We start from the raw sequence: 15,751 nt of genomic DNA on the forward strand, positions 1-15,751 counted from the left end.
TAACAGGATGACGTATAAAATTTCAAATTGTAACATCTGACTCCCGCCCGAAACTACTGGTCAGAAGCACCAGCGAACATAAAATCTCTCTTCATATTTTTTTCCGTTTTGTTGGCTGAGTATCAAACGTACAACGATAAGCGAAAAAAGCGCTCGTTTTTAAGCGGTAATCGAAAATACTTTGAAATCATTGGTGATTTTTGACCACACGTTTTGAAACCCTGTGACATTATCATTCATTTTTTTCCCGCATTTTTCATATCAAAAATCAATTCAAAAAACTGCATATTGAATTAATTATTTCTTGGGAAAAGAGACGGTGTTTTTGTCAGAATAGAAAAATGGGGCGAAAATCGTTCCTTATGCGGAACTTGATTTTAAAAAATTACATTTTGAAATAATATTTTTCCTTCAATTTTTTCAATGATGTTCATGGTAAATTAACAGAGAACGAACCAGTCAAATTTGAAACTTTTAAAAAATGTGAAAAAATGTAGAAAAAATTGTTGAATTCCCAGGCGCAAATGAAAATTCCATGAAATTTTAATAGAAAGTTTTTCAGTCTTCCAGATTACAGAGCTCCACTACAACTTGAAGCAGAGGTTTCCCCAGCTCTTATCATCCTTTTCTGTTATATGTATATGCAAAACGATATCCTCTTTCCTATCATCACATTTGTTGTAAGCTTCCCAATCTCCAGCAAATATCTAAAACTATCTTTTCAGATTACGGTATCTGGTATAATAGCGAATAGCTATGTTTTCTTTGCCTCGCGACGAATGACTTCAATGAGCAGCTCTTTTGGTACTATAACCAAATACCAAACAATATGTAACTCTATGATGTGCTGCTGTTTTCTCTCGTTTGTCCCTTTACAACTTGGGTTTGTTTTTTTATAATTACTGTAAATTGAAAGTTAGAAGCTTCAGCGCGTATAAATCTTATATTCCTAATACTCATTGGGTTGGAACAACAGCAATGATATCAGATGAGATATCCTACATGTGCCATTTAATGATTGCTCTTAATAGATTCTTCAATTTGTACCTATCAGGGTTTTACGAACTGGTTTTTACTATTCGAAACACAAAAAGAATAATAATCGTGATTTGGATAGTTTCAATCATCGGATGTACAATTTTATACGAATTTGTTGGTTGTCTATATCCGTATAATGAGCACACTTGGTCTCTTCAATTTTTGGACACCCCGATGTGCGATCATTTAACTTGGTTCTCTGATTTTATGCTCAATATTTCTTTCGCTATGGTTACTGTAACTATCAACTGTCTGACAGCATTTAAAGCTATGAGAAGTAGTCGAATGTTGGTTAATGCAGCCGGACTGCAAATCTCAAAACAACAGAAACAAAGAGAGATGAACTTCATCAGGCAGACTTTTTTCCAAGGACTCACTGTTGCCACAGGTCAAATTTCATATTATGTGCTTGCTCCACATGTTTCAAATCAAATCGCTCTCTTCTTATTAACTTCTTTGTGGGGATTTGTGCATTCATTTGAAGGGTGAGAATGAGATTTCTAGGAAAGGACCTCTATACTTTCAAACGTTTCAGAGGAATCATAATTTTGTCTAACAAGGAGATGAGATCTGCATTTAAGAAGTGTCCCAAGAAATGTTAGTTATTCCAGAAACCGAATTAAAACAGTTTTTTTTTTCTTACAGCACGAACTACTTCCGTTTTCATCACAACTACTTCGCTCGCTAAAAATCATTGTTAATGACATTGTATTAATAATTCTTATCGTCATCATCATTTTTATAATAGATAAATATAGTGGTGTCATTTGTTCTTTTCTGCTATGTGTCATTTCCTTTACCCATGAGTGTAATTTCCCACAGGAAAAATAAGACAAAATTTGATCTACCATGAACTCTTGGTGTTGGTAGGTCTCATGCTCAATGAAAAACGATCTTAGAAAGTTTGATTAGTTTTTTTTTTCAATTTGAAATGCTGTAAAAAATGTGAGGAGCGGAGCGACGAACTCGCGCGGTAGGCGCACCAACCATATATTTGAAGCGCAGGAAACAGATCTTGCCGGAAGTTGTTTTGTTTTTATGATCAAACTTGTTCAACAAACATTCTGATTATGGTAAGAATATGTATAGTTTCTTTTGCCTCGAGGTCAATATTATAGATTTTGAGAGTAATTACACACATACTAACAATGACAGATGAATGATGTTAATGATATTTTAGAGTCGTCTTTATAGTGTCTGAACGACTGTTGTATGCCTTGAAAGATTGCTTTGTCCGCCATGAGGATTTTGAGGTAGTTTGCTATGAGCAGTCGTGGCTAAAAAATTATTTTTGCGGTTTTTGAGTTGGATAGATCAAGAACACAAAAACAGCAGCAAATATGGGTTCGAATACTTCGGAAATTTCTAAAACCTGTGTCTGAACAACTCACTGGGAACAGCATGATGAACAGTCGCTCTAGCCTGTCTAAAACTCTCCATAGCCTTTTTAAAATCTTGGTACAATTTTCTTGTTGTTTGACGGTATTGTGACACTACATACATCACAATTAATGAATCCATTGCTGGATATAAGCTGAATGTGCACAAGAATGCTCCAGAAGGAACGCTAACGGGTAGGTCAAAGAATGGCATGAGTATTATGACAAATACTGGCGTGAACAATATAATCGTTGGTGCGGTGATCTGAAGTTTCAATGTTGCTTGAACTGTAAGAAGATTTTTGAACCTGGAGAACCAAAGTCTTGAATAATTGTTTTTGATGCTTTTTGAGTTCATCAGAAAAGTTTCGAATCTTTTCCTCCATTTTAAAATACATGGACCATCCACAAAACATCATGATACCGTATAAGGAAATAACAATGAAGACAATATTAATGACCCCTGCCACATTTTTCCACCGGACCATTCCATTAGATGGATCATATGCCACTAATGCCATAGCTGGAATTTCCGAAATATTCCAGTCATATCGATATTGCATTTCTTCTTGGAAATATTCCATGGATGTATTATCCATTTTGAAACAAAACGAGGTTCCCAGGGCGTATTGTAGACCAAAGTATGAACAAAATACTGGCCAGAATAGCCAATAGAACCGTTTGAAGTACCGCAGTTTATACACACTCAAATTGGTTAGTACAGAATTTGAAAACAAAATGGGTGACTCACGCGAAAACACCCCAATACCGATAAAGGAATTGAGTGGAAAGCAAAGCTATTGTAGCAGCGTAGAAAACCATGTAGCTGGCTGAAGAAAAATACTTAGAACAGAAGGAAATACATGCAAACCTAAGAATATTCGTCGCACTGTTAGATCCATTACACCGAAAGGTTCGGCGAATGTGAAGACAAGGAAGCCAGCGTTGTAATTATGGACATTCTGAGATTTGTTATAGTTTTGAAAACAGAATTATATTGTACGCTTACGGGATAAACAATAATCTCCATAATTGCAAATATCATACCGAAAATGGTGAACGAGTTGAGAATGTATTTATACGGTCCAAACTTATTTTGAGCCCCACAAAAGTTAAGAACCAATACTGTGAGACCTAATGTAATAGATGTAATAAATCCAATGAGAGGTAATGTATGAGATACAGTAATCCAGTGGAGATAGTTTCCAGCGCTTGGCATTTCGGAGAGTTGGGTGTTTGAGTAACGTTTTCTTGTTCTTCATTTAGTGGAGAACAGGCACAAGGTAGAGGGATTAGTTTTTTTGAGAACGAACTAGCACCGAGAATTGAACGTGATAATATTGAGGTTTAGTAAAATATTCTTGAAGTAATAGATTTATGTACATAGTAGTAAAGTAGACAAAACCGGAAATTGGTTTGGGTATATGTACCCGATGGTTTTTTACATGAGAACACTGTTTGGCAATTTAGGCCACTAAAACCGAAGAACACGTTTTTTTTTGACGGAAAGTGTTCAATTTATGAAAAAGGAGATTGTTGAAAATAAAAACTTTTTATTGGATGGAGTACATTCTGACATGTACAAATAAATACACAAACTTTGGTTTTTTCTCCTTGTTTTGATTTGACTGCCCTTTGATTTGACTGCATGTACAAATAGATACTCAAATAGTGGAAAAATTTCCAAAGCTCTTCAGTTCTTGTCAATCACTTTCATTTGGCTCGTATTTCTTGGGCTCTCCGGAATGGTGTTTATGAGAAGCAAAAGTTTATCTGAAAAATGGACATTTTGAGTTATCCATGTTTGGAAATATTTCCTCACTTTTTATAACACGTCTGTATTCGGACACAATCCACATGAACGATATACTATCGAAGGGTGGAAATAAGCCAACAAGGGAATATAACCACCCCGTTTTGACACTGATTGCAATATCAAGATAAAGGGAAACAAATGGCATCGCAAAAATTGGAGCAACTGGAAGAATTAAAAAAATAGTTGGGCCAAGACTCTGTATCACTAATGCTCGAAAGAACTGTCGCTGAATCTTCTGCTGCCCTTGGGACATTTTATTCAGCGCATCACAAATATTGTGGTTCATCCTGAGACCACAGTAAAGAATGACAAAGTAGTGGATAAACATAATCAGGAGACCTGTTATCATAAATGATACATTTTTCAGTCTTAATCCATTGGCGTCTAGTGGAGTGATTTCAAATCGTGGTATGTCTTTGATATCCAGATGATAGTGTTCAAGAACATAGTCTCTGCAAATTGTGCGTACAGATGAACGGATTGATTTCAATGGGTTTCACTTGCTTCAATGACTCATCACCATTTTCGTCTGGGAGACAGAAAAAGTATAAAGTTCCAGCATAAATTGACGCTGGAAGAAATGGGTAGCCCATCCAAATCATAGTTTTCCACCCGTCAAAATTTTTCGTCCGTTTTGGAAAAAGCAAACAAACATATCGATAATAAAATTGTACACTTATAAATGCCACAATGATAATATAGATGCCAGCCCAAATAACAAGAACAACCTGGCACAATTCTTGAGACTTTATCCATTCGTTCAGACTGAAGTACATAATGTGTTGATTGTAATTCTGAGCAAATGGCCGAGCGACGATTTCTAAACCGGCGAAAATGATACCCACAGTTGTGAAATAGATAACCATACGCCTATAAGTTCCAAAGACGTTTTTGATATGAAACAGAGTTAAATAAATCAGGAAAAAGTTAGACATGAAGGTGAGCAGAAATCCAATCTTTGTGAAAACGCTTGAGAACTGATACGACAACATTATTTCTGTAGGTAGACGATACGAATTATAACAAAAATGTTGTTCATATGAGAATACGGTAAATATTTTCTAAGTTTTTCAACTTTGGGCACAGACCTAATTTCCGGTTCAGTTCTGGCCCCCTATTTTACACATTTCTCTACTGAAAACATACACAATGTATTATTTTTATGGTATAATAGTAATGAAAAGTTTGTTAATGAACTTTTTAGTTTTCTGAAAACTGAATAGGTTGTTCCTGGTTCATATCAGGGTCTCAAAAGTGCACATTTTAATCAGCATATTTCTAGTACGTTCAATATCCCAAAAGATTGGACAAATGTAAAGACCATAGAGCCTGCGTTGTGTACGTTCGGAAGTGTGTTATTAATTGGACGAATAGTAAATATAAAAAAGAAATATTTCTTCAATTGGTTGTATCTTCAACACATATACATTGACGAACGAGTTGAAAATGTATTTATACGGTCCAAGCTTATTTTGAGAATCACTAAAATTTAGAACCAATACTGTTAAAATAAATAAATACAGGGTGGGGAATAAATATAGCGCCGCTTTCAAGACGGTGTAGAAACCTCAAACCAAAAGATTTTTTTCTCAAATTCGGTCAAGATGTTCATTAAGAGATAACAAAAAAGATGGCATTAACAATTTTTGAGCCTTCCTCCGTTAGCTCCGATAACAGCTCGAAGTATCTTCAAGAAGGAGTCGACTACGGCACGGGGGTAGTTGACGTCCAAATTGTCCCATGCCGCGGTCAAGGATCTATTCAGGGCTTCCAAATTAGGATAATTTTTTGTGGAAACTCATTGGGTCCAATATTCCCAAAACAAAAAATTCGTTGGATTGAGTACCGGACTGGAAGCTGACCATCGATCCTTAGGGAGAAAATCCTGAAAATTGGTTTGGAACCACTGACGAGTGAGCTTTGCAGTGTGTGCAGGCACTCCGTACTGATAGAATGGTCATTTTTCGTTCACAAGACGTGATTGGGACTGGGGCAGCACCTCCGACTTCAACATTCGTTCGATGTAGGATTTTTGTTGATCTTGGCTCCACAATCGACAAAATTTTACCATTTGAGCATATCTCACCAAATACGTTCACCGTGACCTTGTGAGATGTCTTATTCTGGGTTTTCCATCTCCTACATGCACTATAATAATCGATAGCCTCAATTCAATTGTTCTGGTCAGTCTTGTTTGCCTGAACAGTGAACAACTTCATCTATAAAAAACGGTCTTCAAGTGCGTGCCGAAGGGCGTGCCTCGAAGGAGATTTTTGGATTTTTTCAGTTTTAACCCTTTGTTACTGTCCGTTAGGAAAGCGCCTTTTTGGGATCATATGGAATCATATGGAGCTGTTTTCGGAAAATATTTCTCATTGATTTGCGGAGCATTCTAAACTACGACGTCATTTTTTTTCATGATTCTTTCGTGATTCCTACTGATTTTCTCTCTCACGGCTTTGACGACTCCAGGAGCCGTTCCAAACATCAGATGACCGCTTTTTCTTATATTATTGAAAGTTCCCAATTCTCTGAACCGAACGAATTTCTGATTGACCACTGATTTCCTGATACCAAGTTTTTTAGCGGTCTCTAAAGTTCTCTCCCCTTTTTCGCGCGCTCCATACTAGGAGTGTGGTATGGAAAAACGGTCACCATTACCTTCAAAGTTGGAATAATTGCATGGATTTTTCAGAAATAGTTTTTAAAAAAATGAAGTGAAAAAATACTAGGGTGTGCAAATCAGACCGTGTTGCTGGCGCCAGAGCTTGCGCAAAGTTTGGGCGCTATAATTATTCCCCACCCTGTAGGTTGGATTTTTTTCCTCATTTGATAGAAACAAAAAAAACCGATGCATGCTTTGTTAATTGACTATTTTCAGCCTTCTGAAGCTTTGTATTGTTGCTTCCGGAACCCATGGTAAGTATTACAGATTAGGAAGAATTAACAAACGTAAAAAAGTGTTAAGATTGGAAAATTTATTATATGTCAGAAAATGGTTTTTATGAAAATTTATAGATTTATTCATAAAGTTGGAATGTCTCTTTTGAGCCTTGTCAGATTTACTTGTCCGCCAAGTGAGTTTTGAGGTAGTTCAGTGTGAGCAGTTGTGGCTGCAAAATTATTTTAGCAGTTTTCTCAAATGGGAATCGATCAAGAAGATCAATACACGTACCATAATAGTAAGGTTCAGATAGTTCTGAATTTTCTAAACCCTGTGTTCAATTTTGCTACAACTTACTGGGAACAGCATAATGGACAGTTCCTCTAGCACGTTTAAAACTCTCCAGAGCCTTCCGAAAATCTTGATACAACTTTCTCGCTGTTTGACGGTATTGGGACACTACATACATCACAATTAATGAATCCATTGCTGGATATAAAGCGAATAATCCCAAAAATGGTCCAGATGGAATGCTAACTGGCAGATCAAAAAATGGCAAAAGTATTATAACAAAGACTGGAGTGAACAAAACCATTGTAGGTGCGGTGATCTGAAATTTCGATTCTGCTTAAGCTGGGAGAATTTTTCGAACCTGAAGGCATAAAGCCTTGAAAAATTGTTTCTGATGTTTTTTGAGTTCTTCCGAGAAGTTTTGAATCTTCTCCTCCATCCTTTGGTACATGGACCATCCACAAAACATCATGATACCGTATAGGGTCGTTACAATATAAAAACTATTTGCAATTCCCGAAACATTTCTCCACCGGACCATTCCATTCGACGGGTCATATGCTAACAGAATCAGAGCTGGAAGTTCAGAAATATTCCAGTCATATCGATACTGCATTTCTTCTCGGAAATATTCCATGGATGTAGTATCCATTTTGAAACAAAACAAGGTTCCCAGGGCGTATTGTAGACCAAAGTATGAACAAAATACTGGCCAGAATAGCCAATAGAACCGTTTGAAGTACCGCAGTTTATACACACTCAAATTGGTTAGTACAGAATTTGAAAACAAAATGATTGGCTCACTCGAAAATACCCCAATACCGGTAAATGAACTGGGTGGATAGCAAAGCTATTGTAGCAGCGTAGAAAAATGTGTAGCTGGCTGAAACAAAAGGTTCAGGATGGAAATGCTTACAGTCAAACCTAGAATTATTTCTAGTTCGTTCAAATCACTTATACCAAAAGGTTTGACAAATGTGAAGACAATAAAGCCGGCGTTGTAATTATGTACGTTCTGAGGTTTGTTATTGTTTGAATGGATGAATAATGCAACACTCTTACCGGATAAACAATAACGTCCACTATCGCAAATATCATACCCAAAATGGTGAACGAGTTGAGAATGTACTTATAGGGTCCAAACTGTTTTTGAGCTCCACAAAAGTTCAGAAACAATACTGTTGAACCTAATCCGATAGATGTATAAACCCCGATTTGGGGTAATGCCTGACAAAGAGTAATCCAGCGGAGATAGTTTCCAGCGGCTGGCATTTCAGATAGTTGAATGTTAGAATAACATTTTTTTGGTGCTAGAGGAAAACATGTATAAAGTAGCGGAAATTAGTTTTTACGGTAGATACTGATGTTTTTCTGAGAACAGACTACGCACGGGGAGGTGGGTTTAAAAATATTGAGATATATTAGGTTGATAAGAAAGTTTCTTCCTTTTTGGCAGGCTTGTTTTTGAGCTTCAATTACTGGTTACCAAAGTGGTGTACCAGGCTGGATGGTTTTCTTGTTGGATAGCTGTGTTCAATGTCTATTAGATCGTAGATTTTCAAATTTTTATCTCACTTCATTTTGGAGCAATGACGATTCTCTTGGTTGATATCCGACTGCACATACGCAACATGATTATGTTTTTATTTTTATTTGCTCTTCAAACACCTGGTATCCGCAATAAATTTGTGGAAGTATATAAAGGACATGTTCCTTCATATCCTACAATTGACGTTTGGTTCGAAAAATTCCGCCCAGGGGAGTTCAGTTTGAAAGATGGCAATGGACTAGTGAGTCGGATCTCGATCAATTACTAAGAGTAGTGTAGGGGGGATCCAATTCAAACCATTTGTGAAACGTCAAAGGCATTGTCAGTTAGTCAGCCAAGTATTGTGAACGGATCGAAGTCTCTTGGCAAAGTCAAAAACTGGGTCGATTCGTAGCCACTGTTTTGTAGGACTCCGATATGGATTTCCAATTGGACAGGATCATGTTTGTCGAATCATTTCTTCATACGTTCAGTTGGCCGGGGAATCTAATTATGAGTTTGATGGTGTGCCAAAGGAATGGAGACTGGGAACTTTTAGATGAATGTACCATTATTACGGCCACTTTATATTTTTCCTAATTAGAGAAATTGAATTCGGCAGTCGAATCGAAACAAGGAGAAAATACCAAAGTTTCAGTATAGGACGACAGCGCGAGATCCCCCGTTACTAGACCGGGCAGCTAAAATTTCATGTCGTTTGGCTGAATTATTCCACTTCACTCATCGTATTCTCCGAACCTTGTTCTTTTGGATAAATGGTCGTTTTGGGCTCTTCAACGTCATCTTAATAGAAAAGACTTCAATTGAAAAGATGACACAAAAAAGGAGTTGACCTATGTTTTCAACCGCAGCCGTCCTCGTTCTGGGCCGATGGAACCACGAAATTGCCAGAGCGTTGCCAGACAACTATCGATGCTTATGGACCTTACTTTCATTGATATTGCCCACTCTGCTTTAAGGAAAACTTGATCAAAAAATTGCCAAAAAAGGAAGAAACTTTCTTATCAACCTAATAGTAATGTTTCTTTTTCATGTGGTTTATGCCATACTGAATTACAAGGTGCAGGAAATTGGTTTTTTACGTACATTATTTCAGCGAAAGCCACGCGCTGTGTAAACGCCGATCACTGTTCCCCGTCAAGTCAGAATGCATACTGTAACTCCAAAAAAAAACCCGAAAATGTCCTGTCCTCTTCCTCTACCAGGGGAACCTCAAAAACTTGTAAACCCAAATTTTGATAAAACTTTCAGGATGAGTTGAAATTCGCTTATCTAGTCACCTCCTAAAATTTAAGAATCCTTAGAGTCAAACGAAATTTGATATTTCAGATATTTTCTCAAAAAAAATCGCGAAAATTTTTTTTTGTTTTGGGAAAATGCCTGAATTATGAAATTGGCACATCAAATTCAGTTCTTCGGCTACCAAGAGATTCGAAAAATTTAGATCCTCTTAACATTTTACTATACCAAGTTTTATCTTCATTTTTCATTTTTCCAGTCAGTTTTGGTTTGCTGAACCCATTTTTCATTTGGTTTTACAATTTTTAATTGCGTCAATTTCCGCCAAAAAAGTATTGCAGAAAACAAAAACCACCCAAGGAAGTGATCATCGCAGGTGAATAATCGGAGCGCTTTTATTTTTCAATTATAAATCATGAAACGACAATTTTGATCGAGATGTCAGTTGATTATTGAAAAAATGAGCTATTGCACAAACACAACATTCTGGGATACTTCCTATTTCGTTTCATATTCTTTACACTCGTCTGGTTTGATAACTATCCCCACCCATCTACTTGGAACCTATTGCATTCTATCCAAGACTCCGCCAATGATGAGTTCTGTTAAATGGAATCTTTTGAATTGTCATTTTTGGAGTTGTATTCTCGATGTGAGCCTAAGTATACTGGCAACACCCTATCTTCTTTTTCCAAAATTTGCTGGATGTCCATTGGGACTTTTCAAGGAGACTGGAATAAGTACAATCCTGCACATACTGTATGTTGCAGTTTTAATAGGAGGTACCAAGTTGCTCTGATCACGCTCTCACGAATTTTTTAAAGTTTCTCATTTCCAGTTCTGACTGTTTCAATGATCCACATTTTTGAAGCTCGATTTTTGATATTCATCGATGACGATCACTGGTGGCTAAAAATGCGAATGCCATGTTTTATACTAAACTATCTTATTGCATTCTGTTATATTATTCCTGTCTATTATTCTATGCCAGAACAAGCAGAAGCGTAAGCTGAAGTTCTCTAACAGATGTGTTGCGTCCCAGATTATATCGAATTAGGTCGGGTTTTTGTTTTCGCCAGCCATACCGCAATTCCTATTAAAATAATAGCAACTTCTTTGGGATTTCTTGCACTTCGAATTCTAGTTTTCGCAGTTTGGACTGGAAAACTTTTGAGACAACAGATCAAAAAAAGTGTTTCGAAAAGAACGGTGGACCTGCAAATCAGATTTCAAAACGCGTTGATTTTACAGGTGTGTGTTTTTCATTCATAAGAAAAATACACATTCATGAATGATCCTCTTTTTCAGATGGCCGTACCAACAATCGTCTTGGCTGTTCCTGCTGCGTATTTGATTTTTTCGAATTCATGGACTATGCATTTTAAGTACCTGATCAATATATCAATCCTCATCGCTTCATCTCATGGTTTTTTCTCAACATTAGTCCTGATTTCGGTTCACACTCCTTATCGAGAATTTGTTTTAAAGGAGGGCAGACAGCAAAAATTTCGGGGAAAATTTCAGGGAATGTGTATTTTGCCGTCGCGGTGTTAGCACCTAAAGCGCGCAATCCCACGCGCAAACATTTTTTTATTTTTATTTCCCGACTTTATTTTTTTCAATTTTTAACGACTTCAAACATTAAAAAAGCTCTTTTTTCTTATTTATTATAAAACCCATATAAAAGTGAATTTTTTAATGTAAATTTAAAGTTCTATCGACCGATTATTTTTCCAGTCGCCGGTGTTTTTTATAGGCATGCGAAAAAAACTATTTTCTCTTCGATAACCGTTTCTTCACTGTTCCTATTTATCTCATTACTTCTCGTTATTACTCTAGGAATAAAAAACTGTTTTATGACTAGGGTTTTCAGAGACGTCTCCAATTTTACTGCTTCCTTCACCTTCCGACGACCAGCCCTGCACGAGGATTGTTTTAATTATGTGGTTTTTCTTTCAATTGTTATGTCTCTTTCTAAAAATTAATTGTAGTTTTTTTCATAATTTATTTGTTAACATAATAAAACACGTTTCTTCATTTTCAACTGATTTTGATACCTCGGAGCGAGGCCTCGGCGGCACGCTGGTAGCCCTTCAGAAATTCCGAGTTCAAAAAGTTCAATACGAAGGAAACAAGGGAAGAAAAAAGTAAAAACACCAGCAGGGATTGAACCTCTGACCTCCTGAATATTAGCCTAGAGCGCACCCACTACACTACGCGTGTAAGAGGCGACCATCTCGTTTTTCACATTATGAAGCGACGTCGCAGCAGCAAGCTAATGAAGAAATTCGGGTGACAAAAAAAGAGCATTTTTTCGTCCTTGAAGTGTTTTTTTCAGGTTTTTAAGTGCATAGCTATATTTATACTTCAGAGTTATATCTTTTGAGTAAAAATGAAATTTTTGAAATTTTTGATGTCTACCCTCCTTTAAGTTATAGAGTGCGACCGATACCTTCAGGACCGCCTTCTGTTTTCACGGTTCTGGCAAAACCGTCGAGAGATATCAATAATTTGTAAATGTCATTTGTTTTAAAATCTGAAAATACTCCAGGAGCCAAAGTTTTATATTCATCGTTTTTCTGATATCGCCAAACCGCCCGAAACACTCTTTTTAGCCGATCAATGTTTTTAGAAACTACCTTCAGAATTTCGATCTGAAAATTGGCAATGATCTAAACTTTTATATGTACCCCTAGTTTTTATGCCAGCTTTTTAACTTTCCTGCTTCTATCACATTCGTTGTTTCACATGACCTCATTTTTATGCTTATGAGCGCTTTTTGATAATATAAATAATTTTAATCGACAATATTTGTTCGTCAAAACCATCAATTCCAATGAAACATCTATCAACTTTCTTGGAGCCCCAGACTATCCACAGAACACATTATACATATAGCCAAAGTTCTGCTCTTGCAAAAATTCAATTAACTTTGAAAATCCAATTAAAAAGTTCCGGTTCCAATCTGCGAGAATTTGTTCATACGTCTAATCCAATTTTTCGATTCGCACCTGAAAGTTAGCCTAACAGATCTAACTTTCTGTAACCCCATTTTTTCTTTTTTTTTCAACCTTTTCAAAAGTATGAGCTCATTTTGCTAATAAAAAAATGAGGTTTAAAACATCAAAGTTTTCAAAATCATACGCTAATCTCCAGCTTATAACATCACATCTGCCTCAAAAATAGTTTTGTTCCTTATACACCACAATCTCTGCCTTATGTTTTCTTCTGACTTGAGCTTTCGCTTTTTTTTCATTTTATTTTTTCACTCATTTTTTCAGTATGCTGAGCCCAGCATCGCCTTCGAAAAAATGCACAATCTGTGTTAGACCGGCATTTGGTAAAAATTATGGGGTAAGCTTAATTGAAAAGTTTGAAATAAAAATCGATTAATTTTTTTTCTAGAGTTTGTCATGTGATGCCTGCAAAATGTTTTTTAGAAGATGTCTTTTGTTGGATTTACAATTCAATTGTAGAAGGAGTAAGCGGTGTTTTGAAAGTGAGTGGAATTTACAGCCAGATAAAGCTATTTGAAGAATGAGGGAGAGGCGCAGAGAAGCTAGAGCGTTCTTGTTTTTCTGCGTCTCTGCGTCGAAATTCAAAGACGCATAACTCGCTTCAACGGCAACCAAACTCAATGAAATTTATATAGTTTTGAAGGAAATTTGGAGTGCTTTTAAATGGTATAAGATAGACACATCTTATTGATTTTCAGATTTAACCGAAAACTCGAAAACTCCGCATTGTAAATTTTGTCGATTTCAAAAATGCCTGGAAACCGGAATGTTCATCAAACCGTCGGCAATTCTAACAAACGATTGTAAAACTGACAACACGTTAGACAAAATAATAGGACAATTGCTATATTTGGATTCTAGAAGAACCACGATTTTGATGTCAAAATTTTCATTTGAGAATCCTGGATTAACAGATATAATCGAAAAGAAAAAAATAGGGATTGTGACGCAAGTGAGTGAAATTTCCTGATTCACGAAAAAAAAAAGAATTTTTCTTCAAAATTTCAGACACCGACTTACCAATTAACTGACGAAGATTGGCGATTCTTTGGGATGTATACAACTGTCGATTTTTTATTGAACTTGGATTTTATGGAGAAATTGGATGTGGAAGATAAGGTGGGTTTTCCAGTCTTTCCCCATATTTTTGGAACAAAAAAACATAATTTTCCAGATTACCCTTCTCAAAAGCTTTGCCGCCAAAGCCACAATGCTATTCACCTCGTTGAAAACAATGCGTGGGAAAAATGAAAAACTTGTGACGCCAGGTGGCCATGAAATTGTACCTGATGCATTGAGCGAGTATGGGGAACCCCGATTTTTTGTTTTCTGATTTTTGATTTTTCAGATTTTTCGATGTCTCGCTAGAATTTCTACGCCAAATTCGAAGTCTACTGGTTAACAAGTTCATTGAACTGAACATCACTAATGAGGAGTTGCTCCTTGTCACCGTTATACTTTTTTGTGATCCTGGTAAAAACAGAAAAAAATCCTTCAAAAAATGTTTTATTTTCAGCCATCTCCACTCTATCTGAAAATTGTGCGGCTATCGTCACTTCCAAACGAGGAGCCTACACATCTGCTTTATTCCAATATTGTCAATTAATTTATCAAGCTACTGGACACACTAGATTCCTGGATCTTCTTTCTATATGTCACGTGGTGAACAAGAATATGGAGGATATACAAAATTTGACTATTATCGTAAAGATGAAGCTACAGTTAGCGGAGTGTAAGCAATTGTTTAATGATATTATTTGAACAGTTTGGAATGAATAAAATTCGATATACCCATTTCGAAAACATATTGTGAAACTTGTAATAACATGAGCTCAAGAAGTATCAAAAATGAAAAATTTATTTATAATAAAAACGATTTCAAAAAAAAAAAGTCAGATCATCATTCAATTTCCTAATTATTGCGCTCCAAGAAATCATGCTTTTATAGACTATATCACTGCATGAATCGTCTGAATTCAGTTTCAGGAATAAAAAAATTATCTTGAACCCAGGACCCAGGACCCAGGACCCAGGACCCAGGACCCAGGACCCAGGACCCAGGACCCAGGACCCAGGACCCAGGACCCAGGACCCAGGACCCAGGACCCAGGACCCAGGACCCAGGACCCAGGACCCAGGACCCAGGACCCAGGACCCAGGACCCAGGACCCAGGACCCAGGACCCAGGACCCAGGACCCAGGACCCAGGACCCAGGACCCAGGACCCACCAAGGAAGCCCGGAAGCCCGGAAGCTCCTTTCTCCCGCTCCTCTCTCGGGAGCCCAGAGAAAAAGAGAACAGATTCCCTCCCCTCCTCCTTTATAGTACTCTGCCTTAGGTTATTGGGGCAACAAGGGTCGTGGGTTTTTCATGCTCATTTTTAGTGGAGAATTCACATTTTTTGAAAAAAATTTTCCCCACATGGATTACTTTTTTTTCACAAATAATTTATTTTCATCACGTTTAAAAACATTTCAATTTTCATATTTGAAATCTGCGTAACTCCTTAAAATGATAATCTTTTTGACGCTGGATGCA

General features: G+C 36.8%; 6 protein-coding genes across 6 annotated transcripts; 3 read left to right on the plus strand and 3 right to left on the minus strand.

Annotated features, from left to right (window-relative positions):
* Positions 1-779: 779 nt before the first annotated feature.
* CBG01346 lies at positions 780-1,739 on the plus strand (the record flags this gene model as incomplete). Its single annotated transcript, XM_002636055.2, has 4 exons — positions 780-883; positions 930-1,523; positions 1,574-1,635; positions 1,684-1,739. 4 exons carry the CDS (start codon positions 780-782, stop codon positions 1,737-1,739), a joined length of 816 nt encoding a protein of 271 aa, XP_002636101.2.
* A 487-nt stretch (positions 1,740-2,226) lies between these two features.
* CBG01345 lies at positions 2,227-3,636 on the minus strand (the record flags this gene model as incomplete). The annotated part of the gene is made up of 6 exons (XM_002636054.1): positions 2,227-2,315; positions 2,430-2,682; positions 2,726-3,122; positions 3,169-3,247; positions 3,289-3,379; positions 3,427-3,636. 6 exons carry the CDS (start codon positions 3,634-3,636, stop codon positions 2,227-2,229), a joined length of 1,119 nt encoding a protein of 372 aa, XP_002636100.1.
* Positions 3,637-4,110: 474 nt separating this feature from the next.
* CBG25140 lies at positions 4,111-5,225 on the minus strand (the record flags this gene model as incomplete). Its single annotated transcript, XM_045236898.1, has 3 exons — positions 4,111-4,190; positions 4,240-4,685; positions 4,738-5,225. The coding sequence occupies 3 exons, from the start codon at positions 5,223-5,225 to the stop codon at positions 4,111-4,113; spliced, it is 1,014 nt and encodes a 337-aa protein (XP_045091813.1).
* Positions 5,226-7,295: 2,070 nt separating this feature from the next.
* CBG01343 lies at positions 7,296-8,680 on the minus strand (the record flags this gene model as incomplete). Its single annotated transcript, XM_045236899.1, has 4 exons — positions 7,296-7,432; positions 8,223-8,291; positions 8,333-8,423; positions 8,471-8,680. The coding sequence occupies 4 exons, from the start codon at positions 8,678-8,680 to the stop codon at positions 7,296-7,298; spliced, it is 507 nt and encodes a 168-aa protein (XP_045091812.1).
* A 2,111-nt stretch (positions 8,681-10,791) lies between these two features.
* Positions 10,792-11,204, plus strand: CBG01342 (the record flags this gene model as incomplete). The annotated part of the gene is made up of 2 exons (XM_002636051.2): positions 10,792-10,978; positions 11,035-11,204. The coding sequence occupies 2 exons, from the start codon at positions 10,792-10,794 to the stop codon at positions 11,202-11,204; spliced, it is 357 nt and encodes a 118-aa protein (XP_002636097.2).
* A 2,274-nt stretch (positions 11,205-13,478) lies between these two features.
* Cbr-nhr-222 lies at positions 13,479-14,974 on the plus strand (the record flags this gene model as incomplete). The annotated part of the gene is made up of 7 exons (XM_002636050.2): positions 13,479-13,550; positions 13,602-13,695; positions 13,912-14,165; positions 14,222-14,332; positions 14,388-14,515; positions 14,562-14,686; positions 14,730-14,974. The coding sequence occupies 7 exons, from the start codon at positions 13,479-13,481 to the stop codon at positions 14,972-14,974; spliced, it is 1,029 nt and encodes a 342-aa protein (XP_002636096.2).
* Positions 14,975-15,751: the final 777 nt, after the last annotated feature.

Source organism: Caenorhabditis briggsae, assembly GCF_000004555.2.
Source record: "Caenorhabditis briggsae complete genome, chrV, whole genome shotgun sequence".
NCBI classification, from domain to species: domain Eukaryota; kingdom Metazoa; phylum Nematoda; class Chromadorea; order Rhabditida; family Rhabditidae; genus Caenorhabditis; species Caenorhabditis briggsae.